Source organism: Spermophilus citellus (assembly GCF_964194105.1).
Source record: "Spermophilus citellus genome assembly, chromosome: 4".
NCBI classification, from domain to species: domain Eukaryota; kingdom Metazoa; phylum Chordata; class Mammalia; order Rodentia; family Sciuridae; genus Spermophilus; species Spermophilus citellus.
In genome coordinates, this window is record NC_138185.1 from 55,013,122 (window position 1) to 55,040,290 (window position 27,169).

Genomic DNA, 27,169 nt, shown 5'->3' on the forward strand with positions numbered 1-27,169 from the left:
TTTGGATTAGTCACTTTTTCATGCAGCCAGCCAGTGGAGTTTTATTTTATCTCCCTTTGGCTTGTGTTATCAGCAACACATTTTTGAGGCAGTTTACATAACCATCCCCTTGGGGCTCACTTTGAATTAGAGCTGCTCTCTCAAGTCCGTGGGTACCCAGTGAGAAGGAGAGAGAAAGACATCAGTCCTCTTCACAGTCCTTGAGAGCGCTACCCCCAGTTGAATAAAAATGGTAAGGACTTGCATGCATGATCCAAGAGGTCATTGTGAGGAACTCAGACCTTCTTGGCTTTGTTATCACACAGCACTTTGAAGAATTGTGTGCCTTTCACCAGACCATAGCTTGTGAGGTGAGAGCTGTTTCATTTTTCTTGTGGTTTGCAGGGACTAAGGGTTTTCTATTGCAGTTCAAAGAGTGTCTTGGGCAGTGGGAATTGGGAGGAGTCTGGGACACACACACACACCCCGCCCCCCCCCCCATACAATGGTTATTTGACTTAAGTAGCTTCCTCTTAATCTTTCCAGCCTGCTCTCAGGTGTCACACTTCATCAAAGCCAAGGCTTACACTTTCCAGTGGAGTTTCCACATAAAGCATCACAAATCCTTGATCCCTCTTAATGCTCAAGAAGTTTCAGATTTTGGATTTGGACATTTGAATTAAGGATGCTCTCTAGTAAAGTCTATGCAAATATTCCAAAATCTGAAAAACTCCAAAATCTAAACTCTTGACTCCAAGAGTTTTTAGATCAGAGATCTTCAAACTGTAGAACCTTGAAGGCAGAGAGAGGGAACAGCCTAGAGCTGGTCAGGAAGCATTCTGTTCTACTGCAAATAAGACAAGTTGTTGAGCACCCCCTCTGGCTGATACAGAGAATGTAAGATCACAGGTGGAGAAAGCAGGAAAAGGAAATTGGGGACTGAGGGAAAGGCAGAATAACTTTTGGGTCAGGACAGTCCCAGATCCACATCTTAGATCAGTCGTGTATCTCCATTTTCTCATCTGTAAAATGGGAACAGTGAGTGTCTAGCTCACAGGAGTGGTTTGAGTGGTCATGAGATAATCCCGAGAAGGTACTTATATAATGAATGCCTGGACTTGGTACATGCTAAGCCTGTGTCCACTTTTGTCTGACCTTGCTGAAACCCAGTATTATGTTACTTGTAAATGCATTCACTCATTGTTTTCGAGTTCATTTATTCAACATGTAAATGTGCTGCTGCTGCAGCTGTGTGCCAGCTAATGAGATGAGACAGTGTCCAGGGGTGCAGCCAGTAAGACATATGGAAGTGTCCCTTGGCAGGACCAGTGAAGTCAGTGTGCTGTTGGAGCCCTGAGGGACTCTTCCTGGTAGGGATGGAGGAAAGACTTCCTTCACAGGAGATGAACACCTGGATTTGACCTTGAAGAATGCAGAGGAATATGACTCTGTGGAGACCACTTATTTAGTCCTGGACTGAGCTCCCAGACAGAAGGCCGTGCTCACTGTCTGCCCTGTATCTCCACTATAGCATTGTACAGCCTGCAGAAGGGACAGGATAAAGCCCTTGGGATTAAAACAGCTGCCTCTGCAAGGTTGCAGATTGCTCTCTGGTGCATTTAGTACAAGCATGCATGGAGGTATCAAGGAAAGAAGAGGGACAGGAGTTCAAATGAGAACTTGGGCTGGCCTGTGACAGAAGTAGGAGTTTTCCCTGGGTCCTGAAGAGAGTGAAGGATCGTTTACAGTATGTCTGTGTTTGAGATTCGCAAGCTGTGTGTTGAGTATGAGAGAGATTATAATCAAGAAGGCCTGTGAAAAGTAATTGCAGTCATCCAGATGAAAGAGGAAGAGAACTTAAAGAAGTAGTGGTATTGAGAATACAATGAAAGAATTTGTTCTGGAAAAGTCAGTGACATTTTCTAATTCATCTAATAAGAACTTAGTAAACAGCTTGTGGGCACTAAATAATTACACAAAGTCTGTGTTAGTCAGCTGTATGTTACTGTAACAAAATACCTGAGATAATCAACTTATAATAAGAGAAGTTTTAATTTGGCTCATGGTTTCAGAGGTTTCATTGGGCTCTATTGCTTTTGGGCCTGTGACAAGACAGCTCATCATGGTGGGGAGCAATGATAAGGCAGATCTGGTTATCTCATGGCAGCTATGAAGCAGAATGAGAAAGAGGAACAAGCTAGAATCCTCCGGCCCCCTCTAATGACTGGAAGACCTCCCACTAGTCCCCACTTCTCACAGTTTTCACCAGGACCCAATAGCACCGAGCCGGGACCAAGACTTTAACACATGGATCTTTGAGGGATATTTATGATCCACACTATAGCAGAGACCACCTCTACTACAGATGTTCAGTTATCATTGTGAATGTTTTGGAATTATGTTATTTCTTTTATGAGTAAGCAATATATACATAAGGCAAAAATTCAAAATACAACCATTTATACATTTCCTTTTCCCTACAAACACTAGCATGCCTCACCATATTTTTGTGAAATCTTGCCTTCATTTCTCTTAACAGTGCATCTTGGAATTGGTCAATACTAGTAAAAATATAGTTGCCCCACCTTTTAACTTTTTTTCTAACTATAGATTGTGATAGGTTTTAACTTTATTATGAGATAATTTTAGCTTTCAAAGAAGAGGCACAAAAATAGTACATACCACACACCAAACTTCTCCTTTCATTAACATCTTCTTTAATCGTACATTTTAGTCAGCTTTCTCACTGCTATGACTTAAAGACCCAACCAGCACAACTGTAGAGGAGGAAAGATTTATTTGAGGGCTCACAGTTTTAGAGGTCTTAGTGCATAGAAGGCTGGCTCCATTTCTCAGGGCCCGGAGATGAGGCTGAACATCATGGCGGAGAGTGTGGCGGAGGGAAGTGGCTCACATCATGGTGATCAGGAAGCAGAGAGACTGCATTCTCCAGGTACAAATACAGACTCCAAAGCCATGTCCTCATTCCCACCTCCTCCAGCCACACCCCACTACTTCAGTTACCACTCAGTTAATCCCTGTCAGGGGATTAAATCACTGATTGGGTTAAGACTCTAATCATTTCTCCTCTGAATCTTCTTGCATTGTCTCACACATGAGCTTTTGGGGGACACCTCACATCCAAACCATGACATCATAGAACCATTAAGACCAAGAAATTTACAAAGAAATTATAAATGTTTGAGGACATAGATACGCTTAACCCGATTTCACATCACAGAAGGTATACATGATTGAAACAGCACACGGTGCCCCAGAAATGTGTACAATTTATATATCAGTTTAAAAATGTAAAGATTTTTAAAATCCTTACAATGAACTAAGCATTTGGATTTCACCAGTTTTCCCATTCGTGTCCTTTTTCTGTACCACATTCCAAACCAGGAGCCCCTTTTGCATTTGGTCATTATTGCCTCTTCAGGCAATGACAATTCCTCATTCTATCCTCGTCTTTCATGACCTTGATACCGTTGGAGAGTTTTGTCATTTGGGTTTGTCTGATGTTTTTTATAACTAGGTTGAAGTTATGCACTACTGGGAAGAATACAACTGAGGTGATAAGGTTAATATGTCTTATGACTAGTGACATCAACTTCAACCACTTTGTTAATTTTATCACTCTTCCTTTTCACTATTTTTCCCTATTGTCATTAATAATTACATTTATCTATAGCATGTTTTCCCAGGCTCGGAACGAGTGACACATTGAGCTGGATAATTCTTTGTTATTGGGGACTGTCTTATGTACTTAGGATGTTTATCTGTGTTCTTAGCCTCTGCCTGCTCTAAATAAGGAGCTGTGACTACCCTGACCTAGCCAAAAAAAAAAAAAAAAAAAAAAAAGTCTTCAGACATTGTCAGATGTCTTTTGGAGACAAACCTCTCCACAGACTGGGAACCTTTTATAGGATAAATGCTTAGATGTGGATAAAAGATCATGTTTGCTCATATGTAAATTTTGTAATTGTAGTCCCCCATAACACAAGATGAAACACGTAGAAAGGTGTGCAAAATCCTAAGTATACGGTTACATTCATTTTTCACAAACTGAGCCCACGATTATGACCTGTACATGAGGAAGTAAGCATCCTGGCATCCTAGAAGCGTCCCTATTACCTGCTTCTATTCCCTCACCATAGCAATAACCACCATTTTACTTTCTGGACCCACAGGTTAGTATTACCTGTATCTGAACTTTACATGAAATCACATGTATTTATCAGTCATTGAGAGATTTTGCCCAGTTGGTCTCCATTCACATTTTCATTAGCAACATAGGAAAGTACCTGCTTCCCTGCGCTTCACCCAGTGTTTCTGATATTTGACAATCAAAGCATTTAAGGAATGAGTGTAGTGGAGGTGGAACTGCTTTTCTTTCATTAATGAGTTTGAACATTTTTTCAAGTATTGATGAGCTAGTGTATTCTTTTCTGTAAACTATCTTCCTCACCCCCAACCACCATACTGGAGGTTCAACCTTAGGGGCATTGTGCCACTGAATTATATCCCCAGCTTTTTTTTTTTCTTCTTTCTTGGAGACAAGGCCTCATTAAGTTGTAGAAGCTGTCCTCAAACTTGAGGTCCTTGTGCTTCAACCTCCTGAATAGTTGTGATTACAGGCATGCACCACCATGTCCTGCCTGTAAACCGTCGTCTTAAATCATTTTTTATTTTAGGTTATCTGTATTGGATCATTGATCTTTTTTAAATGATTTGTTAGAATTTTTTATATTAAAGAAATTATACCTTTAGCTAAAACATATGTTTTAAATGTTCTTTTGTGTAACCTGTGTGTATGAAGTGAAATATATCTAAGTCTCATCATGACTTCTTGCACTATTTGTTTTGTTTTGTTGTGGTACTAGGGATTGAACTCAGGGGTGCATTACCACTGAATCACATCCCCAGGTGTTTTTATTTTTTTAGTTTGAGATAGTTCTAAGTTTCTGAGGCAGTTCTTGAACTTGTAATCCTCCTGCCTCAGCCTTCCTTTTCAAATTTCTTGAAACTTCTTGAAATGAACATTAATTTTTCTCCCTTGTGGGTTAACACGTATGTTGGAGATTCTGAATATTATTCCAAGTACTGTGTGCATCTTGATATGTAATGTTTTCATTTTCATTATTTTCTTCATTATTTGCAATTTGGATTGTGATTTTTCCCTTTGACCACAAAGTTGTTTTAAGAAAGAGTTTTAAGATTTTCAGGTGGCAAGGATATTTATTCCCTAGTACTTCTAAAATTTAGTTCCTATTTTATTACATTGTACTGTGGTTTTAATTTTCATATTTTTTGAGGCTAGTTTTAATGACCATTCCATGACATTGAAGGTGTGTTTGTTTTCAGGGTCTAGAGTTCTGTCAAAAATATCTAATTTGTTATGTTATTTAAATCTTTTATATCCTTATATTTTTGTCCATTTATTTGTGATAAATTAAGACGAGGTAAACTCTTCTGCTAATTTCTTTTTTTGTTGTTGTTTTCCCTCCTGTTTCAAGCAAATTTTGTTTCATGAGGTTTAATGCTAAGCTATTTTGTGTATAGACATTTACAGCTAAAAATCCCCACTGAGAACTGTACCGTTAACAGTATAAGGAGTATAAGTAGGGGAGGAAGATGAGGAGGAAAATGACGAATGTGATAATGTTGTTGCCAAACCCTAATTATTATTACCTAGCAAATAGTTTTGGTTTGTGATCTGAGGGATTCTTTGATAGGTAAGTTTAGCTCATTTACTGTTAGGTCAGATATCTAATCCTAGGTCTTGCACCTTGTTTTGTATTATAATTTCTCTTTTGATTGCTTCTTTTTGCTGCCTCCCATTGTGCTTTCTGGATTTTCTTTGCATTTGTATCTTATGTTTGATATTATGATTGATATTCTTGTTCCAGTGATTTCTCTGTAATTGATTGAATATATTTAATATTTAATCTTCCATGTTCCCCCCGCCCTTCCTGGGTACTTTATTTTTTTTTTTTAAAGATAGAGTGAGAGAGGAGAGAGAGAGAGAGAATTTTTTTAATATTTATTTTTTAGTTCTCGGCGGACACAACATCTTTGTTGGTATGTGGTGCTGAGGATCGAACCCGGGCCGCACGCATGCCAGGCGAGCGCGCTACCGCTTGAGCCACATCCCCAGCCCCCTTCCTGGGTACTTTAAAGATCATCTCTTGTCTTTGGTGTTTGGAAGTGTATCAAAAAAATGTATCTGGTGTTCACTTCAGTAGCACATATACTAAAATTGGAATTATACAGAGAAGAATAGCATGGCCCCTGGGCAAGGATGACATGCAAATTCATGAAGCATTCCATATTTTTAAAAAAGAAAAAAATATATATACCTGGGTTAAGTCTTTATTGCGTATTACCAAATCGCCAAGTTACCACAGAACATTTTGGCTTAAAACATTACACATGTCTTACCTGTCAGGTTCTGTGGTTTGAGGACACAGGCATGGCTTAGCCAGGCCTTCACAGCATTTTTGCAAGACTGCAAAGGGTGTTGGCTCCCAGTCTGCAGTCTCATGCAAAAGTTCAACCGAGGAAGTATTCACCTCCAAGCTTCCTGAGTAGTTATTGGCAGCATTCCTTTCCTGGCAGGTTGTTGGGCAAAGCACTTCTGTTTTCTGCTAGCTGGTTGGTCAGAGGCTGTTCCCAGTACCTTGACATGTGCCAGTGGAAAAGAAAAGAGAAAGTACTGACAGTGGTTTATCAAATACAACAGTGGAACCAGAGATGTTTTAGTTTCTCGAGATATATTCCTGAAGAAGGTTTAAGCTAGTAGATATATGAAAATGCTTCAAGAAGAGGGAGGAAGATGAGGAAAATGATGAATGTGATTATGTTGATGCCAAACCTTAAACCAAAAACAGTGCTTTTAAAAGCATCCTAGTTAAGACTCTCCTGGCTTAGTACCTTTGCTTTGCTTAGAAGTAAGCGTGACATCATGGGACTTCAGTCTTTTCTATTTTTCAGAGATTTCTATTTATGCTATTTTCTGGTTGAGACTTCATCTTGGTTATCTACACATTAAATAGCCAAAGGGAAACTAAGCTGGACAGCAGCTGTCTTTGACAGTTAGCAGTCACACTATATTTCAAGGCCGCTAAGAAATAGTTGCCTGTACAGTCGAGTGCTACCAGCTGATCTGCTGCAGCTCTGTGCTGTATAGGCAAAGATGAGTTTGCTAAACTTTAAATTCACAGATAGATTTTAAAGAGCTTCTCAATATCAGTTGTATATATTGATATACATATTTGAAATTAGTTCTTATAAACAACTAGATCCAATTTTCAAGTCAAACTATCAAATCAAACAAAGGTATATTACCTTTGTATAAGCATATTGTTCCTAAAAATATTTTTAAACACTTTTGCATGTTGGAGATATCTCTCATCTTACTCTTCTTTATACCATGGTAATTATTTTTACTGTATACAAGAGAATACCATAAGCCCTATAGTTTCTCAACTCAGGTAAATTTTTAGCTCCTGTCTTTCCAGGATCACTTTCTCTAAAAATAAAGAGGAAAAAAATTGTAATTGACATCCAGTAAAATTGTCCTTTTCTAATGTCCACTCTGAATTTTGACGATTGTACAGTTTTGTAACCAATCAATACACAGAGCATTTCCATCATCCTGCCCCTCACAGTTGGTCTCTTTCTTTATTCCCAGGCAAACACTCATGTTTTCTATTCTTCATGTGATTTAAAATTTCTTTTAAAATGAAATGTCTTTAAGTTAAAAACATTTTAAAGCAAGTCAGTAGTTTTTATCCCATAGTCAAAAGGGTGGTGTCCCTCAAAGGCGTGAATAGTGAGAGACAGATGTCCATTCCATATTGGAGGACAGCCTCCCGCTATTAAGTAGGGATCTCTATTCTGACTGATCTGTGCTGTCAGCTTGTGTCTTCTCCAGTCTTGATTCTGCTCCAAATCTATTCTCTCAGGCATATTAACATATGCATGCTACTATTTCCCTCTTAGTCCTCCCTGTCTCTTTACCCATCATTTGTATTTCTCTCCTCCTTTTGTCTTCATATTTTTAATGCTTTTATTAGTGTATTATACATAATAATGGGATTCATTTTCACATATTTGTACATCCCCTCCTCCATCCCCCTTCCTCTACTATATTGGTCTTCCTTCTATTTATTCATTTATTTGTTTATTTTAAATTGGTACTTTATGGATATACTTAAAAGTGAGTCCATCGTGGTATGCTCATACAGGCACATAGCATGTATGTTCAATTCCATTCTAGCCATCAATTCTCTCATTCAGTGATGTTACCATTTATTGATTTTTTTCTTCTAAAATTATATATTTAATTTTTAAATGTTTGCTTCTGAATTCTTCTTCAGATTTTCCCAGTCATGCTCCATAATATCTTGCTGTTAGCTTGCATATACATGACATTTTTAGTGTGCCTGTATTTTGACTGTGACCCATCACAGGAGGTCAGGGGTGGAAATTTCCCACTGGTACTATATGTCTTGTTGGAGCTTAAAAAGTTTCAGATTTTGGAACATTTCAGATTGTGAATTTTTAAATTAGGGATGTCAACCTGTACAAACTTCCTGGTCACGTGTCCTTTCCTTGTGTCTTATCAGTATTTCTCTTCTGCCTCTGATGTAATGCTATTGCAGAGGCATCTGCACATGGAAGATGTCTTTTCCTGATATCTGTGATTTGATGCATTTTCCAGGCTGTCTGAAGAATATTTGCTTTATCTTTGACATCTAATAACTTACCAGGACATGCCTCTGGGCTCATCATTCTTTGCCATTTTTCTTGGAACAAAGCTTTCCTTTCCAATCTGAGACTGAGATGATCTTTCATTTCAGGTCAGGGTCTTGACTTCATATTAAAATACCCTTTCTGCTACCTTATTTTAATTTCTTTCTTTAGACTGTGCTTCTGACCCAGCCTGAGCCTCTTGACCTCCACAGATTGCCTCCTGGTTCTGTCATGGGGCAAAGGATGACAGACTTTGGAGCACTTTATCATTTGTATAGCATGATGTGAATTCCAGCTTTTAATCTAGAAGACATTGCAGTGACAGGCAGTCATGTAGTCCACCCATTTGTCTGTTAGTGAAAATGAATTTGAAGCAGAATGACTGCTTGGCTTGGGCCCACAGGGCGATGCTGGTGGTCCAGATTGGGTCAGGGACTGCAATTCCAAAATCTCTTTTCTGCTCACTCCCCTTTTTCCTTCTTTTTAAGTTGAACACAAAAGTGACCACCATTCTGACTCTCAACACCATGGTTTTACTTGTCTTTGAACTTTACATAAATAAAATCATACGTGATTCCATCATTCTAAGCATCATATTTTGTCTATTGTTCATGGATGTTTGGGTGGCTTCTACCTTGAGACTAACCCAAATAGTGTTGGAATGTCTTTGAGGAATATTCGCATAGAAATAATGAGATATCTTGAGAATGGGTCCAAGTCTAAATACAAAGTACATTAATGTTTCACATAAACCTTAAGCACATAGTTCAAACATAATTTGTTACATTATTTTTAGTGCACTACCTCTGTTTTCCTTGTGACCCATCACTTGAGGTCAGTACTTTGACCCCTGAGGAACACACGCATAGGTCCAAACATACTTAGGAGTAGAATTGCTGGGTATTGGAATGTATGTCTTCAGTTTTAGTAAAGACTGCCAAAGAATTTCTAAAGTTGTTGTTTCAAGTTATAATCGTATCACCAATGCACAAGAGTCTTGTCAACGCTTGGAATTCCCATCCTTTTCATTCTAACCATTCTAGTGAGTATACAAAGGCATCTGATGGTGGGTCTTAATGTATTTTTCTCTGATAACTAAAGAGATTGAGCAAATTTTCTTATATGTTTCCTGGCCATTTAAATATTCTCCTTTGGGATGTATCTGTTTAAGTCTTCTATCCATTTTTCTGGGTCTTCTCCTTATTTGATCTAGAGAAGGCTGGGGTTGTTTTCTTCTTTAACTACATTCTAGTGTACACACTTTGTTGGTTAGATGTATTAAGATTGTTTCCCCCATGTGTTACAAATACCTTTTTTCATTTTCTTATAGTTGTCTTTTGTTAAACAGAAATTCTTAACTTTAGTGTAACTTATTAATTTTTTCATTTCTGGTTAGTATGGGGAGGATTCTATTTGAGAAGTCTCTGCCTAACCTTGTTCTCCATCTCTTTGATGATTAGAAAAGGTTTATGGGAAAGTACTGTCTATAAAGTGCATAATAAATGGTTCACACCACCTTCTCCCCCTCTCCTGATGTGGCTGTTATTCCTCTTCATCCCAAGCACTCCTACCCCATAAATTCCCTCCTGGGTCAGCCTTGCCTCATGAACACGTGTCTGCACATGGATGCAACACTCTCGAAGAACTCTGAGGTCAAAGTGCAAGGAATCAAGCATTTAATGAGGTGCAATCAGTCTTTATGGGACCAGCTGTGCTGCACTCAGCGCTCTCATCTTTTTACCGCTCCGTTGAGAGGTGAACAGTAATAGGAACGTGTAAGCTTTTCTGAACAGTATTCCACTGGAATCACTGACTTCTTCAAGGGCACAGATAAGCTTCTACATACTTGCAAAAAGGAAAAGGGCTGCTGTGGGCTTTTCTTAGCTCTTTTTAAAAGCATCCTTCAGCTCTGTTTTCCTTCCCTTTCTCTTATTTATTTTTGTCCCCTAGACCTCTAAACATTTTTTTTGACAGTAGACAGCACAGTTGTGCAACCAGTCCATGCAGATGTTTGAGATTACTTGGATCGACAGACCTCTAAACTAAGCACAGCACACCCTTTGCAAACCATACCATAACTGTGCTGTCCACATCACAGGGGCCCCCTGAGGCACACTAGCAGATCCCCTAGCCATACTCTGGAGGATCATGCCTCCCCATTCCAGCTCAGGCCTCTTAACCATGATTGGGTTTGGCATCCAGGAAGCACTGTGTCTTTAAAAGATCCTTAAGCACATCTGTTTTCAATTTGCAGGCCATGAGGCGAGGATTTGGGTGCAAGTAGTTTATCTGGGAAGTGATCCCAGGAAATACCATGAGGGGGCTGTCTATGGCAGGGAGAAGTCAAGAAAGGTGCATTGATGAGTAGCTGACTGCCATGTGCAATGGTGCCATCCCGCCTGTAACCTCTGAGCAAAATGATGCCTCAGAATCATTCCCCACCCCCACAAGTGGAATGTGGGTGCTGCCTGACACCCCCCCACAATCACCTCATAGCTAATGATGCTGTCTGCATGTAAGTCGTTTGGGGAAGGACACTGGCCATGCCAACCTCAATGATTTTGATAAATTGTTTCATTCTGAGCACTTTGCCAATGTCCACATTTCTTATTAATACAGTTGAGAGTCTGTGCTTTTAAATGCCCATTCCTGTTTCAGTAGAATTAATTATTGCAATTGTATAGTTGTGCAGTTGTGAAATTTTCTAGAAGAAATGCTGTGAGAAATTATGCACAGCTCAGCTGAGTTAGAAACCAGGCAGGGAACGTGGAAGGCTGCCTCTGTAACCCCAAGAGGTCCAGGCCCTTCATCTGGACTCTCATTTCTGAGCCTCATGACAGCTGCTCACCCCTCTGGCCTCAGCTTCTTCCAACAAACCCTCTCTAACGAAGTTAGGTTACATTCATTTCCTGTGAGCTCAGTGCAGCCCCTGGGTGCCTGCCTTATCCCTCAATAGATTAAGTGGAAGCAATTGTTTGCTTATTACTCCCAGGAGGCAGAGGCTGTCTCCCTGATGCCTCTTAGACCCTCATTACCAGATGGTGGATTGTTAAACTCAATCCTATGAGACAAGCCCTCCTAGGAATAAATTTGCAGAATTTCATTGAGCTCAATAAACCAGATGAAACGATGCTCCTGTTTTCTGAACATCTCAATTCATGACCCTCCCTCTTCCCTACATTTCATATTCCAAATTCAAGGTTAATTGGACTACACTTCTGACCCCAGTTATGGCCTACATGCATGTGGGTGTTCTTGTCAGTCACGGTTCCTTTCCATGTTCTGTAGCATCTGATGTGCGCTGGACTGTGGTGCCTGGTAGAAGGAGATACGTCCTGCAAGACCAAGCTGGATCCTCCCCTGGATGGCACCGAGTGTGGGGCAGACAAGGTAACCCCCTGCCTCCTACCACTGCCAATGGCAGCCCCACTCTCCTGGGTACTGGACACATTTCCTTCTGAGAGGCAGAGTGTCCTCTGCTCAGGAGCCTGTGGAATATCCCACAGTCACTGCAGAAATGCCCATGGAGCCCACTGCAGACACAGGGGTGCCCTCATTACCTCCTTTTCTCATTTAAAGATGCAAGAATCATTTACTTTAGTATATTTGCTAGAATAACTCCTTTTGTGCCACGAGTTAATTTACTTAAAAGGGAATCTTTCCATTAGTTTACTTAAAATGGAAAACAATTACACTTGCCGAACACAAAACGTTAACATGCAATGAAGTTGATAAGAACACTGTTGTCCAATTCTAACTAGACATTAAGAGGGCAAACTTGATCTTCTTGGACAGGAACGATTTTAAATGTTAGGAGGAGAGCTGGCCAGAACCAGCAGCCATACAGTTTTGTCCTCAGTTTCATTGCAATGGTTGAAAAGGAAGTCATGGTTCATCCTGATACCGTGATTGGGAGCCACTAAATCACACAGTCTGGGAAGATATGTTTTAGAGGATTGGCTTCTTATCCTTAGAAAGAACCACAGTGATCTACATGGAGCTGGCTTTCATCCCTGTGCACCAACCCCCACCCTAGAACCCATAACAGAGAGATAGACAGTCATGTTAAGCAAAGTTTGCCAATGTTCAGTTCCTTCACAAGCTATGCAGAATTATCCTTTTTCCAAGAATTTATAAAATCCCAATGGGCCACTTTGTATGGGGAAGTTTGGGGCAAAACCCAAACCCCAGAGAAATATAGATAGGTATCAGATTGAGCATGTAGAATCAATAGACAACAAATATGCACATCCTGTAATAGTCTACTTTTATGTAAATTTCAAAAATCAATTTGGGGCCTTATGGAGGGACCTGCAGTCCTTTGGGAAAGGAGAAGCTCTGCTGAGTGCTCAGGCCTGGCCCTCCCTCCTGTGTTTCAGTGGTGCCGTGCTGGGGAGTGTGTGAGTAAGACGCCCATCCCAGAGCATGTAGATGGAGACTGGAGCCTGTGGGGTTCCTGGAGCATGTGCAGCAGGACATGTGGGACAGGAGCGCGGTTCCGGCAGAGGAAATGCGACAACCCGCCGTAAGTGCCCCTTGACCAGGCCTTCTCCAAGATGCCTCCCTGGGTCTTGCCAACCTGCAGTTATACTGCCTTATACCAAGAACCAAGCATGTGAAAAATGAGATAGAACCAAGGTCCGGTGCAAAGGCCTCAAGTGTCAGATGGCATCTCGGCTTCTCTAGAGCTCTCCCTGAACACGGAGGTGGAGGAGTCCTGTGGTGAGCTGGCTTCTTGACTCCCTGCCTAGGCTCTGGGAGAAAGATTTCCTGAGACAGCTGGATTGCAGTCTGTCTCGCCTGCTTCGTGGTTTACTTATAGTCAGGGTCATTCTCTGGAAGCCTGTAGACCTTCCGGAAATGGAGTCCAGCCTTCAAATTAGCTGTTGGCTGACTCTGGAGCAGGCTTCTTGTTCATTAGTCCAAAGAATCTGTGTGTTTAGCAATCTTGTTCATTGGAATATTTTTCACAAGTCTTCCTAGAAGTATTTGACAGGAAAAAAAAATTGAAGGGGTGTGTTTTTCTCTTCTCGGTTTCTTTTACTGATTACAATGACACCAAGATCTTCCTGATCACCCTTGGATCCAGAGATAGATTTGTGCTCAATTTTTATAAGTTCATCAACACAAGTTTTCCCCTTTAATCTTTGTTTCGCAATTTAAAGTGTTTCTTTTAATGGTCTGTTTTCTGTCTTGGGTGTCATGTCAATTTGGAAAATGAGCAAGTTGTAAATCATGACTAAGAAAGAAATGCTTTATATGCACATATATGTCATGTCAATGAAGAATTAGCAAGTACCTCTTGTGTTTAGAAATTCTGATGCTCAAGCTTTGTTAATTAAATCACACAGGCGCTGTTGGTGGGCCACAGAGAGTGAATGCCTTCAGTCTCTCAGATGATTCCAGTGGCCAGCCAAGACCAGGGACCTCCTGGATAAAGGAAGGCATGTGCCCATAGTTCAGTCAGTGACTAGAACATATATGGCAGTGCATAGTATGCCATTTCACAACATAATACAGAATAGTTGGCACATAGTAGGTGTTTTATCTATTAGGAATAATTTCTTAACTAAAAGCACAAATGAATAGATGGTTAGAAACTCTATTTGGCTAAATGCTGAGAAATTAATAAAGGGGGGGGGGTTCAATTTTTACAGTTTTTTTTTTTATGTTGAAGTTAATAGCTTGACCTCTGGCCCCTAAAAGAGAGTTATAGGTTTGGATTCATGGTGCTGTGGTTTGAGCCTGGCTCTGTTGGTTATTAGTCATATGATCTCAAGGAAGTCCCATGTGTGGGTCCCTATTTCCCCATTATGGGGAGCAAGAGGGTAGAGCGAAGCATCTCAGGGTGGATAAGTCTTCAACCCCAGAAAAACTCTTTATTTTTAATTATTTTTTTTAGCTGTAGGTGGACATAATACCTTTATTTTATTTATTTATTTTTATGTGGTACAGAGAATTGAACCCAGGGCCTCACACTTGCTAGGCAGTCGTTCTACCATTGAGCTATAACTCTAGCCACCGCCCCCCAGTATGGCTCTTTATAGCAACTGATGGCTACATCTTGTCTTACCATCTACAAGTTGGAATAACTGGTGGAAATGCATGTAAAGTCCTTGATCTATAGTTAATGAACAGCCCCTCTTATTGTTAGCACTTTAGAAGATGGGGGTGAGACCTAGTCCCACACTGTCCACCTCACAATTCTGCCTGGTGGCTCTGGGGTGGGTGACTTGGGTGGAAAACCTTTAAGTACAGAAAAAAAAATTTGCTCGGGTCATGGTTTTCATGGTTGTCCCCTGTTTGTGACTGGAGCTTGTGGGCTCTGGCTCAGGTCTGGCCTTCTGCATCATTACACACAAGGTAACTCCCAGTAAACATCACAGAAGGCAATAGTAGGGCCTCTGAATGCTTGAAGGCCCTTTTGTCCCAGAGGGTGGACAGTTTAGATTGTGTTTAACAAACTGCAAGAAGATGTTATAAGTGCTGGCCAAACATACTAGTCACAGCCTATGTGAGACCCACATTGTCCTTTTGCCTTGGAATGACATGGGCTAGGGTATCTCTCTAGTCGGCAGCATCAGAGGAGGCTTTCCAGAACTTTGTGGCTTCCAGCTTTGACTGGTCCTTATCACTGTTCCAGCTGCGTCCTGCCCTGCCCACCTATCGTGGCTCTGGGCTACCACAGGGGCTTCTTGTGATGAAAAGCTCCTGAAGATCCCCTAGTTCAGAGGTGCATAAGCATACCTCTCTGGTTTGGCCTGCCAGAAGGCCTCCTGTGTTAGGATTCTCTTCTCATTCCTCCAAGCCCAATCTCCCCAAAAGAGAGGCTGATCTGGAAATCACAAAATTGTTGTAAAAAACTCCTTTCCTTATTCTTCTTTATCAGGCTCCCACCTCGTGGTGGCCATGAATTTTACCTCTTTTTGCCCACCTTTGTGCATGTCACCACTGAGGAATAGGGGAATGGGTAGGACTGCCACACCTGGCCACTGAGGGTCTGTGGGTTACAGCACCTCTGACTATTATGAACACAGAGACACCGTCACTGCTCATCTCTGCTGTCCAGCAAGGCCCTGTGCAGCAGGGCAGTGGACAAGTACCAAAAGAGAAAGTGGATGTTCTCAGTGTTCCCAGGTCCATGCTCCTTCCCTGTGATGCCGTTTCACCACCATGCCTTTGTAAGCCTTGACAGGATCCTAAGTCTAGACCCTGTGAGGTGGGGGCCTACAGTGACAAGCAATGACAGATGAAAGCCCTGCCCCCACTCCCATAGACTTCCCTTGTTTTTTTTTTTTTTTTCTCCAACTCTTTAAACCAGACCCTTTCTAAGCACTGCTCTCTCTTCTCTGCCTGCTTCTGCCCTCTTGGTACATAGCACCTCCGACCAGTGCACTGCTCAAACGCAAAGCCCCCGTGTGCAGGTGCCATCCCTTTGTCTCTTTTCTACCTCCTTCACATATGACCACGTTAAGAACAGCAAATGCATCAGGCGCTCACTATATGCCAGGTTCCCCTAGGCATTTATTTTTATGCTTCTATTAGTGCATTATTATAATTATACATAATAGTTAGGTTCATTTGGACCCAATCATACGCACGAAGTTTAATTTTCTCCATTTGAGTCCCTGGTTGTTTGTTACACCTCTTTCCCTCTCCTCCTCCCTCCCCATACCCCTTTCTCTACTGGTCTTCTATCTATTTTTAATTGGTGCTTTATAGATATACATAGAGGTGGAATTCACTGTTGTATATTTAGACATGCTCAGAGTGTAATTTTGTCAAATTCATTCTGAATTTCCCCCCTTTCCTGTCCCTCCTTCATCCCCCTCAGTCACCTTCTTCTGCTCCACTGATCTTCCCTCTATGTTTACGGTATCTGACCCCTACCCTTTATCCCCTTTACTTTGCTCTAGCTTCCACACACAAGAGAAAACCTTCAACCCTTGATTTTTTGAGTCTGACTTATTTCATTAAGCATGATGTTCTCCATTTCCATCCACTTACTGGCAAATACCATAATTTCATTCTTCTAAATGGCTGAGTAAAACTCAATTGTGTATATAAACCACATTTTCTTTATCCGTGCATCTGTTGACGGGCACCTGGGCCAGTTCCATGACTTGGCTATTGTGAATTGCACTGCTATAAACATTGATATGGCTGTATCACTATGGTAGGCTGATTTTAGTTCTTCTGGGTAAACATCAAGGAGTGGGATAGCTGGATCATATGGTGGTTCCATTTCTAATTTTCTGAGGAATCAGAAAACTATTTTTTCCATGCTTTCCAGAGTGGTTGTACTAATTTGAAGTCCCATCAACAGTATCTGAATGTACCTTTGTCCCCACATCCTTGCCATAATTTTTTAATATTTGTGTTTTTGATCATTGCTTAAGCATTGATTTAGTAAGTAATTTCAGGCAGCTGTATGGGAGAGGGATCTTTTTAAATTCCTGTTGTGTAAATACAAAACTGAGTCAGAAACAAGTTAAGTAACTTGCCCAAAGTAGCACAGCTAGGTGGTAGGGGGTTGGGTTTGGAGCTCAGTCCTGGAAACCAGAAGTCCAAAATCAAGGTGTGTGCTGCATTGGTTCCTTCTTGACACTGAAGGAAAATCTGTTTCGTGCCTCCCAGGCTTCCAGTGGCTCTGAGAGTCTTTGGCTGTCATTGACTTATAGAGGCATAGTGTAGTCTCCATCTCCATCTTCATGTGGTTTTTCCTCTGTGTGTCTGCCCACATTTTCTTCTCTTAGAAGGACACCTATCTCTGCACTTAAGCCTTATCTAATCCAGGATGATCCCATATCAGGGTCCTTAATTGCATCTCCTAAGATATTTTTTTCTCAATGAAATCATATCTAAGTGGACATGTCTTCAGGGGGCCCAAGGGGCCAGCATTCAACCCATTCCAGCCTCAAAGCCTCTTTTCTGTTCCTCAGACACAATGTTCTCACTTAGGCCCTTGATTGCCCCTCTTTTCCTTTCCCTAATGTACCTTTGTGTCTTTGAGTCTCAGTGTAAATAACGTTTCCTCAAAGAAACCCCTTCCTGACCATCTGTCTCCCTCAGCCCTGAACATTCAGGTATTATAGCATTAGGTGATCACTGTTACTTCTTGGCTCACTCGTTTTCCCTTTGTCCTCCCTGCTGGCCTTTGAACATCCTGAAAATCTGCAACAGGTCACACCTGTGTGGGCTCCATCCTGCCTTCTGGGTCTGCACAGAGCAGCTCCTCTGTCAATGTTCTTATCACCTCACACCCTGGCTGCATGCTTGGCAAGAAGAGCAATCTCTTCAGGGCCTCAAAACGCATTCCTAATACCTTCCCCCCTGAGAAACCCAAAACTTATGAGAAATTATTAGACCAAAAAGCTAGAGCACCGGGTAGGCCCCCTTCCCTTTTATCATCTCACTTCCCTGAAGCCTGGATCCTCTGATCAGCCAGGCAGTGCAGTTCAGGTCCCCCTACACCTGAGGTCCACCATCCTTGCCCTGCGCCAGGGAGGCTCTTGCTCAGAGCCAGAAGACTCAGTAGCATCTCAAGAATAAGCTTCACCACATACAGGGCCTTACTCAAGTGAGAGGAATGGGGGCTTTGCTCCTGTGATGATTACACTACGTTAGTCGGTGTGAGCTCTTGCAGTGGCGGTGTAGCTCCATGTCCTGTTCAGAATGGAAACAGTGTGCCCTTTTCCTCTGGGTAGTCTTTCCAGGAGGTTCTCACCTTCATGGCACCAGCCCCATGAAGGGGAAGAGATGGGCAGGCCTCTGTTGGGTAGGTTAGCAGCAATCTTGGGGGCTTCCTGCAGAGATATGAGATGTGCACTTTATGAAGTCCAGGTTTGCAGTGTACAGCCAGCTTTTGCACAATGACCTGATGTGGTGATTGTTACAAAGCACAGCTGATCGAGGCTCTGGAGCCAAGTTCTGACCAAAACAACGTCCTCTCCATCTCACTCCTTAAATCACCGGGCTGGCTGCTCAAGATTCCACAGGGATGTCCAGATCTCACTGCTGTGTGTGTCTGAGGCTTGGAGCGCTCCCATGACCCTCTCTCCACCCACTTCGATTCATGTCCCTGGCTCCTTTCCTCATCTTCTGCAGCTGGCTTATTCACTGTCCAAAAATATTAGCCAGAGATGTCTCCCTCACTCTACCTTTTTTATTCCCCTAGTCTTGATCTCTACAGCTAGTAGAACTTTTATTCTTGTCAGCTGATACAAAGGCCCTGGGGACCAACTGTGTTTTTACACCAGCTTCCTGGATCATCCTATCCTGCCTTTTGTGTCGCTGTCAGTGGAAGTTATAACCAAAGGCTGCAAGGTGGAGAAGTCATCTCTAATTCTAATCTGCTACTACTCCAACACAGGCTGATCAGGGGCATGGGGGGAGAAAGGCTCAGATGTGCTTTTGGACAGTCAGCTCCGTCCCAGCAAGTACAAGACAGGAAGGCAAGTGGAGGACAGAAGTGGGATGCATCAGGATCGTCCTACAGCCTCGTCCCTTGAGCACTACAAAGGGAAAGGGGTGCAGTAAGTCATCCAAGACTCAGCACAGAGATGGGCATTTGACATTCTGTGGCTTTCATTGATTTTTGCTTTCACATAAGACCCCACATATGTGCTTTCAGCCTGCCAAGTGACCTAGAGCCCATATGGGTAGTTCTTAAAACTCTAAGTCTTCTTCACTTGAGAAGAAGTTTCACGTGTTGCTTGGATACCTTACAGAGGAGGTCTTAACGCTAGGATGTCAGCTGTTGGGGAGTCATGTTAGCAGCCCACAACCACTTCCCAAATGCTACAGTTTTGCCCAACTTGCTCATGAGAGCTCACAGAGCCCATCAGGAGTAGAACTTCTGCTCTCTGGTGAGCTCCCTGTGTTGCTAGATGGTAAGAGGGTCTTAATTGCTGTTGTGACCTTGTCTTCTGATCTATCTTCACTTAATAGGGCAAGGCAGAAAGTAAGTGAGGTGCCACCAGCTGGCATCTTTCTCTTCCATCCTACCTTGATTCTGCATGTCCAGCCCCTTGCAAGGAGAGAGGCAGATCTGATGCCTCACAATCCTGATCATCGTGGCAAACCTCTGCTGCTCTTCTGCTCAGAACTTAGGTCAGTCTGAGGCGCTGTGGTGCCCACCCCACTAGGAGACCATCCTTGCCCTGCTGGTGAGAACTAGGGATGGAGCTCTCCTTTGTCACCATCTCTGCAGTTACCCACCAAAGCCTCTCTAGCTTCTTCTTTTTTTATCTTTAAACATATTTATGAAGGTTAAACCTGAAGAAAAGTAAAACTCCTTGCAGAGATTTGCTCGTCACCTTCAGGCATGTGCTTTGGGGCACATGTGTGGGTGTGTGTCAGCAAAGTGGAAGAGGAGTCACCAGCTGCTAGCGTGCAGGCACACATGATCATATGACGACCTGCAAACCCTGCAAAGTGCCCATCCCCTCTCCACTGCCAAGAAGCTGTGGTGGGTTTCCACTTTCTCCTGCCCTTACTGACACACAGTGCTATCACTCTTTTCCACTGTGGCCATTCTGGTGGGAGTGTTGTAGCATCTAATGGAAATTTTAATTTGCATTTGCCTCATCAGTAATGAGGCTGAGCAGGTGTGTGTCTCTTTGTCATTTGGATATCCTTTTCTTGATAAGGGCCTATTCAGACCATTTTGTTTTATATCTAAGCTTCTACTCTATTGGTATTTAGAAAGTACTAAAAAAGGAAGACTGGACATCGGGGATGATATCAAAGATGTTCCTTAAGAAACCCTTGTGCCCCAGCTGACAGTGAGCCAGACTGGCCCTTCCAGCCTCATGACAGCTGAGTCAGTGTGCTTGGAAGCCATCCTCCTGCGTGGGGGAGGCTGCTGCCCATCCCAGAACAGGAGCTCTTGTGCCTTATGTTTTTTACTTCCACGTCTTGGGAAGGTTTAGGTCCCTCATCTGAAGGCCACAATCAGGAACGGTTCTGACTCTCTGTGCCATCTTAATGAGTTCATGGTTATGAAGGGCTGACTGAGCACCAGCACTCAGGCACCTTAGCTATTTTACCATCACTGTATACATAAAAGTGCCTCTTTCTTTGTAGTGTCTCCTCCATGTTCTCAGGTGGCAAATCCTCATTTCAGGGTGAGATTTCCACTTATAGGCCCTTCCCACAAGGCCTCGCCAGCCTCTGAGCCTGTGCCGTGGAGCCCACAGGCCTGGACTTCTAGCCCTCCTGGGAAAGGCAGGGTGAAAGACATGGACCCACCTTTAGCTTTCAAAAAGAGTGACAGTTCCACACGAATGGTTATTCTAATTGTTTTTATTTTAGCCATATCAAGCTATGTTTCTATTATTTAGCCTTCCACAGAGCCCAGCATGGTATCCTTAGTAAAGTTGTTCCCCTCCTGAGGCTCTTCCCACTGAAGTCTTCAGAAAGCCCTTTATGGACCTCCCCTCCCCCACAATGATTTTCCTTCAGTGTTTGTAAGGCCACAGACGGCGGGTACCTCCTTCTATTGGTTTCAGGACCAGGATACATATAAGAGGCCCCACGAATGTCACGGTTCCTCTAGGTTATCTCTACAGCAGCTCCCTTTATCCTATAGGTCCCAAGACATTTGCAGAATTTTTTCCTATTTTCATGCTTCTGATAAAATTTGATTTGGAAACTAGATGCAGTAAGAGATTAACAATAATAATTAACAATGAATAGGACAGCTATAGCAATATGCATCAATGAAAGTTATTTAAAATGTATGAATTGTTTATTTCCAGCATTTTTAAGACCATCATTGACTATAGATAACTGAAACCCTGAAAAGCAAAATTGTGGGGGGAACTACTGAACCCCAGTCATGAAGAGCAAGGGGGACATGTACAGGGCCCTGCCAAGTATGGTACTGGAATCACTTGGGTAGCAACTCATGCAGCTAGCAGGTTGCTCTTCCTGTTCTCCTGTTGACTCAAAGGGAAACTTGGAAAAAGTAAATTCCTTGGGTCATGGATATTTTGAACAGAGAATGTTTAAAGAGGCGTTAGCTCTAACAGGTGACTGGGGTAATGGGGAGTTAGCTGCTAAGAGTCAAAGAGAATGCTAATGAGTACAGGAAGGGCAGACACAGGGAGCAGCCAGCTTCAGGTCTGAGGCAGAGCACTCGAGGAAGGAACAAATCTGGATGAGGGTGTCCCCCCTCACAAACACCCAGGGCTGACATTTCATGGACCGTGTTGGAGAGGGTACAGTTAGGGCCCGCTGCGTGAGGGGGAAGGGGGCTTGCAGAAGTGCTATGCTGTGGACCTCTCTGGGAAGTCAGGGGTGTCAGTGAAAAGTGTCCAAGGGATGAAACTGCCTCTCAGATAAGGAAGGGAATATCTGCCCAGTGGGTCAGTGTGCTTGGAAGCCATCCTCCTGCGTGGGGGAGGCTGCTGCCCACAGGCAGGTGGCAGGCATCCCAGGCTACCATGGCTGCACAGAGAGAGAGATCCCATACCAGAACCAGGGAGAAAAGCCTGTCCCTCCTCCATGTCACTCTAGTGCATTGTACCAACAAAGCTTAGCTTCATGCCTGCTTGACTGGAGATGTTAATGCTTCCTATACCTTCCGGTTTACATCTTGAATCCTTTCATTTGAACTTAGACTCCCTCTAGCATTTTTCATGATGTAGCTCTTTGCTAACAAACTTTCTCAGTTTTTGTTTATATGTGAAAGTCTTATTTTCCTGTCATTATTGAAGGACAGTTTTGCTGATACGGAATTCTGGTTGGCAGTTTTATTTTATTTTATCTATTTTATTGAGCACTTTGAATATACCAGTCCAGTGTGTTTTGATTAAAAAAATCTGACGATCTTATTGAAGATGTCTTCTGTGCGGTATTTCTCTGCTCCCTTGGTTCTTCCACATGTATGTTGACGGTTTCATTTTAATGTGTCGCAGTGTGGGCCCCTGCATCTTTATCCTACTTGAAGTTTGCTGATCTTGAATTTGTAGCTTCATTTCTTTTTTCAAATTCACAAAGGTTTCAGTCATTATTTCTTCATATCATCTCTTTACCCCCTTTTCTCCTCCTTTTGAGACTTCCATAATGTATACATGAGTCCACTTGATGGTGTTCCACAGATCTTTTCTATTCGCTTTTCTTTCTTTTTTCTTTCTTTCTTCTCAGGATTGATCATTTCTATTTTCCTGTATTCAAGTTTGCAGATTCTTTCTTTGGCCTGCTAAAATATGCTTAGTTTGGTTATCAAACTTCCCAATCCTCCAAATTTTATTTTTCTTTCCTTTTTAAATTTCGATTTATTGGTATTCTCATTTTGTTCATAATTTTCTTCCTGTCTTTGTGTTTTCCTCAGCTCTTCACTATCTTTAAGACAGTTGTTCTGAAGTTGTTCTGTCTACTAAGTCCAACATCTGGGTTTCCTCAGGAAAATTCTGCTCAGGTATTTAATTCCTTTGAATAAGCTATGCTTTTGTGTGTCTTTGTATGCCTTGTGATTTTTTTTTTTTTTAACTGAGAACTGGACATTTGAATTTTATAGTAATTTGGGGTTTGATGTGTTTGTTTAGTTTGTTTTGTTATGGTTGGATGGTATCAGCCATGTCAGGAATGAAGTGAAAGCTCAAGGCTTCGTCAGGTCTTTTCTGGGCACGAATCTTTTCCTGAGCATGCCTCATAGCCTTCTAACTTCTCCTAGGTATTCAGTTGTGTTTAATCCTTCAATGTCTTAAATAGAAAAAAAAAAAGTGTTGCTCCTTGAAATCTTCTGGAAGCTGTCTTACCTGGTGAGGGTTGTAACAATGTCAGCCATCCTCTGTGTCTATACCTCAGCAATCAAAAGCAGCATTCAGAACACAGAAACTGGATATTTGGAGAATCAGGTCTTCATCCTCTGCCCCGGCTCCATCAAGCTACATCTTGGCTGCTTACCATGGGACTGGGGAGTAGAGGATGAATAGTAACTGCTGTCACATTAAAAGTTAATATTGACCAAAATTAACTGTAACTCACTAGTCAGTCTCTCTCCTGGAACCCAAACACTTTCGAATAAACTTCAGAATTTGAAAATAGTTACTTCAGACAGTTTTTGCCCATTCAATTGTTGTCTAGGTTGACAGACGGATTCCTGGCACTTCCTACTCTGCCGTCATCCCTGACTCTCCCTTTCCTTCCCCCCTCATTCATTGTAAGATAAATTCTAATATTATAGTTCAATGCAGTCTATTGTTTATCAAGATCATCCTGTTTGGGGTTCTCCACTGGAGACTGAAGGAGAAGAGGAGGGAGACAGGCACCCAGTTCACCATTTCACATGGCTGATGGATGGTAAGAAGCTTCGGACAGACCCAAAGAAGATGAGGAAAAGCTGTGGATAGGAAAAAAATGTATGGTAGAGATAGCCTCAGGGATGGAAGAGAGTTAAGGGTGGGGCATGGGTGCAGTAAGCTAGAAAGAGGGGCTGGAAGGTTGGACACAGAGAAGCAGCAGCACAAACCGATGTGGAGGGTGGCATGCTGAAGCACACAAGGCATCGGGCGGTCTTCTGCTCTTGAGGTCCATGTTCTCCTGGATCCAGGACCTCCATTAAGTCGTGACCCTTTTCCTCTCCACCTACCCACTGACAGGTGTAAAGATGGTAGGATGTAAGTGGGTCAGACCGATGTAAATCTAGAGAAAGCACTTGGTGGAAATGGATGGAACTGAAGGTGAAATGAATGAAGCTCAGCGACAACTCAGGGAATTAATTACATGACAGGCACAAATAACAGTCTACACTCCAAGGTGTATAGGAATTGGATCTTTTCTGATTCTTTTAGAAACCAGCCGAATTTATATTTTTAACTCCATTCCAGTCCATTTGGGGTCCTAAACCATTTAGTCTTTGCACCACTTTCTCGGAGTCTGAATCTGTAATCTGTGAGAATGTGTCTGGTCCTTGTTACATCTTGTACATTCATTTGTTAGAATGGCTGTCACAAAGTTTCACATACTAAGAGGCTTAAACAATAGAGATTTATTTTCTCATGGTTTTAGAGGCTTGAAGTCCAAGATCAGGATGTCGTCAGGGCTGGTCCCTCAAAGGATCCTAATGAGTCCCTTTTCCATGCCTTCCTCCTAGCTTCTTGTAGTTTGCTGGCATTTTCTGGTGTTCCTTGGAGTGTAGAAGAATCATCTTGATCTCTTCTTTCATCTCATGGCATTCTCCCTGTCTCCAGATTTCCCTTTTTATAAGGACAACAGTCATATTGGATTAGGGATTCATTGCACCCCACTATAACTTCATCTTAACTAATTGCATCAGGAATGGCCTTATTTCCCAATAAGGTTACATTCTGAGGTACTGGGAGTGAGGACTTCAGCATGAATTTGGGCAAGAAGGACACAATGTAACCTGTAACATCCTTTGCTACAGCTCTTCCTGGTCCCCAGTCATGGAAACTTACCTGTTGCTATGGAGATGTCTCTGCTGCTGGCCCATGTGGCTCTTTGGGTCCAGCCCCTCTCCTCTTCCACAAAGTGCTTTATGGCACAAGAGTACATCCATTCTGTCCATGCTTGGGCCCAGAGTTGTTGGGGAGGTGGTCTGACATTCAGTCTGCGTAAATATACTATGCAATCATTTTTCTGAGGTATGGCTGCCTGCCTGGTGTTCTAAGAAGGATACAGAACACAAGAACCCTCTGTTCTCAAATCCTATAAACCTTTTAGAGGTTTGGCCATTTCCTAACTTGAGCCTAACTTGGAGACTAGAACTCAGAGCCTCCCAACAGAGCTACCAGGGTATGTAATCACCCAGGCTCTTTCCACTCCCAGGAAAGGGGATTGCCTTCCTGTACATATGCAGACACAGAGGTATGAAAGGAGCCTTTCCTCTACCTGAGATATTTTGTGTAAGACATCTGTGTAGACCAGGAGCTGGCAAACTGTTGTCCCTATAGCAAATCTGGCTTACCATCTGGTTTTGTAAATAAAGTTTTATTGGTACACAGTTGCACTTACTTATTTACATATCACCTCTGGATATTTTTGTGCTACAGTGGCAGAGCGGAATAGTTGCAACAGAGGCTTTATGACCCACAAGACCAAAAATGTTTACTCCCTGCTCTTGATTTGTAAAAAAAAAAAAAAAAAAAAAAAAAAAAAAAAAAAAATCTCACTGACCTTTTCTGTCTTTTCTGTGAACTTTTATGACACAAAAGCATAAAGACTTCTACCACTTTCTGCTTTTAGATCTCTCTCCTAAAGCCATAATCACAGGGTGGCCCTGCCATTTGAACATGGGAAATGGCACAGGGAAAAGCATATCCCAAAAGAATCATTTAATGTGTTCAAAATGTCTTGCTGCCAACAGGTATGTGCAGTTTGTGAAAACTCATGGAACAGAACAGTTGTGATTTGAGCCCTTTTCACCTTTATGCTGAATTTCAACCGAAAGTATAGAGTACAAAAAAAAAAAAAAAAAAAAGAAAGAAAGAAAGAAATCTTATTCTTTCCTAATGTTCTTGGCATCTTGAAGATCAATGGAACCATTGAGGTTGCCTTGGGTAGAGTCCTCTGAGGACAACACCCCAGGGCCTTATTGGGGAGCTGGGCAGAGCCATGCTTTGTCCAGAGAGATCAGTGTCTTGCTGCTCTACTTTGATTCCCCCCTACACATGTGGACTTGGCCAATGAACCCAGCCAGGTCTCCAGAATTGCTTAAAATCCCATCTAGGCACAGAACACTGGGGACTCAAGACTGTGGCACTGACCATGTGTGAAGTCACACTAGCCCTGATTAAGATGGCACAGCCAGGATCTAAATGGTCTCCACCAAAAGCCCATGAGCTAGTGAATTAATCATTCTGATTCTATTCATCATAAAGTAAATGAGAGCATTTATTTACTCATCTTGAAACTTGGTAACCTCTAGAGTATCCTAGGAGTCATTTAAAGATCTTCATTTTAGAGAAGTAAGAAAAGAAAAAACACCAAATTTCCCTTGGAGTTGTCTGTGTTACATACACATCTTTGCTGAACTGATGTTGCTGTGTTCTGTTTCCAGATGTCCTTGATGTACAGTCCTTGGATGCATTTTTCTCATGGCCCATTGAAACATGCCTTCAGTGTGGGGCTGGGGTTGCCCAGGATGGTCTGGAAGAGCAGAAGGGGTTGCTTGAGGGATCTCTTCCCACGCATGTCTGCTCTGGCAAGAGGGACAGCTGAGAAGTGCCCCTGCTGTTTGCACAGAACAGCTGGCTAATGCAGACCTCCTCCTCCCTTCTAGCCCTGGACCTGGAGGCACACACTGCCTGGGTGCCAGCGTGGAGCATGCCGTCTGCGAGAGTCTGCCCTGTCCCAAGGGTCTGCCCAGCTTCCGAGACCAGCAGTGCCAAGCACACGACCGACTGAGCAGCAAGAAGAAGGGCCTGTTGGCAGCAGTGGTGGTTGATGGTAAAGGCACATG

The 27,169-nt window shown here is 42.5% G+C and overlaps 1 protein-coding gene across 2 annotated transcripts in view; it reads left to right on the top strand.

Moving 5' to 3' along the window:
* Positions 1-27,169, top strand: part of ADAMTS17 (ADAM metallopeptidase with thrombospondin type 1 motif 17) — a 366,835-nt gene that overhangs the window by 213,592 nt on the left and 126,074 nt on the right. For both annotated transcript variants that reach the window (XM_081292254.1, XM_081292253.1), the window contains exons 11-13: positions 12,028-12,129; positions 13,119-13,264; positions 26,990-27,156. In XM_081292254.1, the coding sequence (XP_081148380.1) occupies positions 12,028-12,129; positions 13,119-13,264; positions 26,990-27,156 (415 nt within the window). The remainder of the gene's footprint in view (positions 1-12,027; positions 12,130-13,118; positions 13,265-26,989; positions 27,157-27,169) is intronic.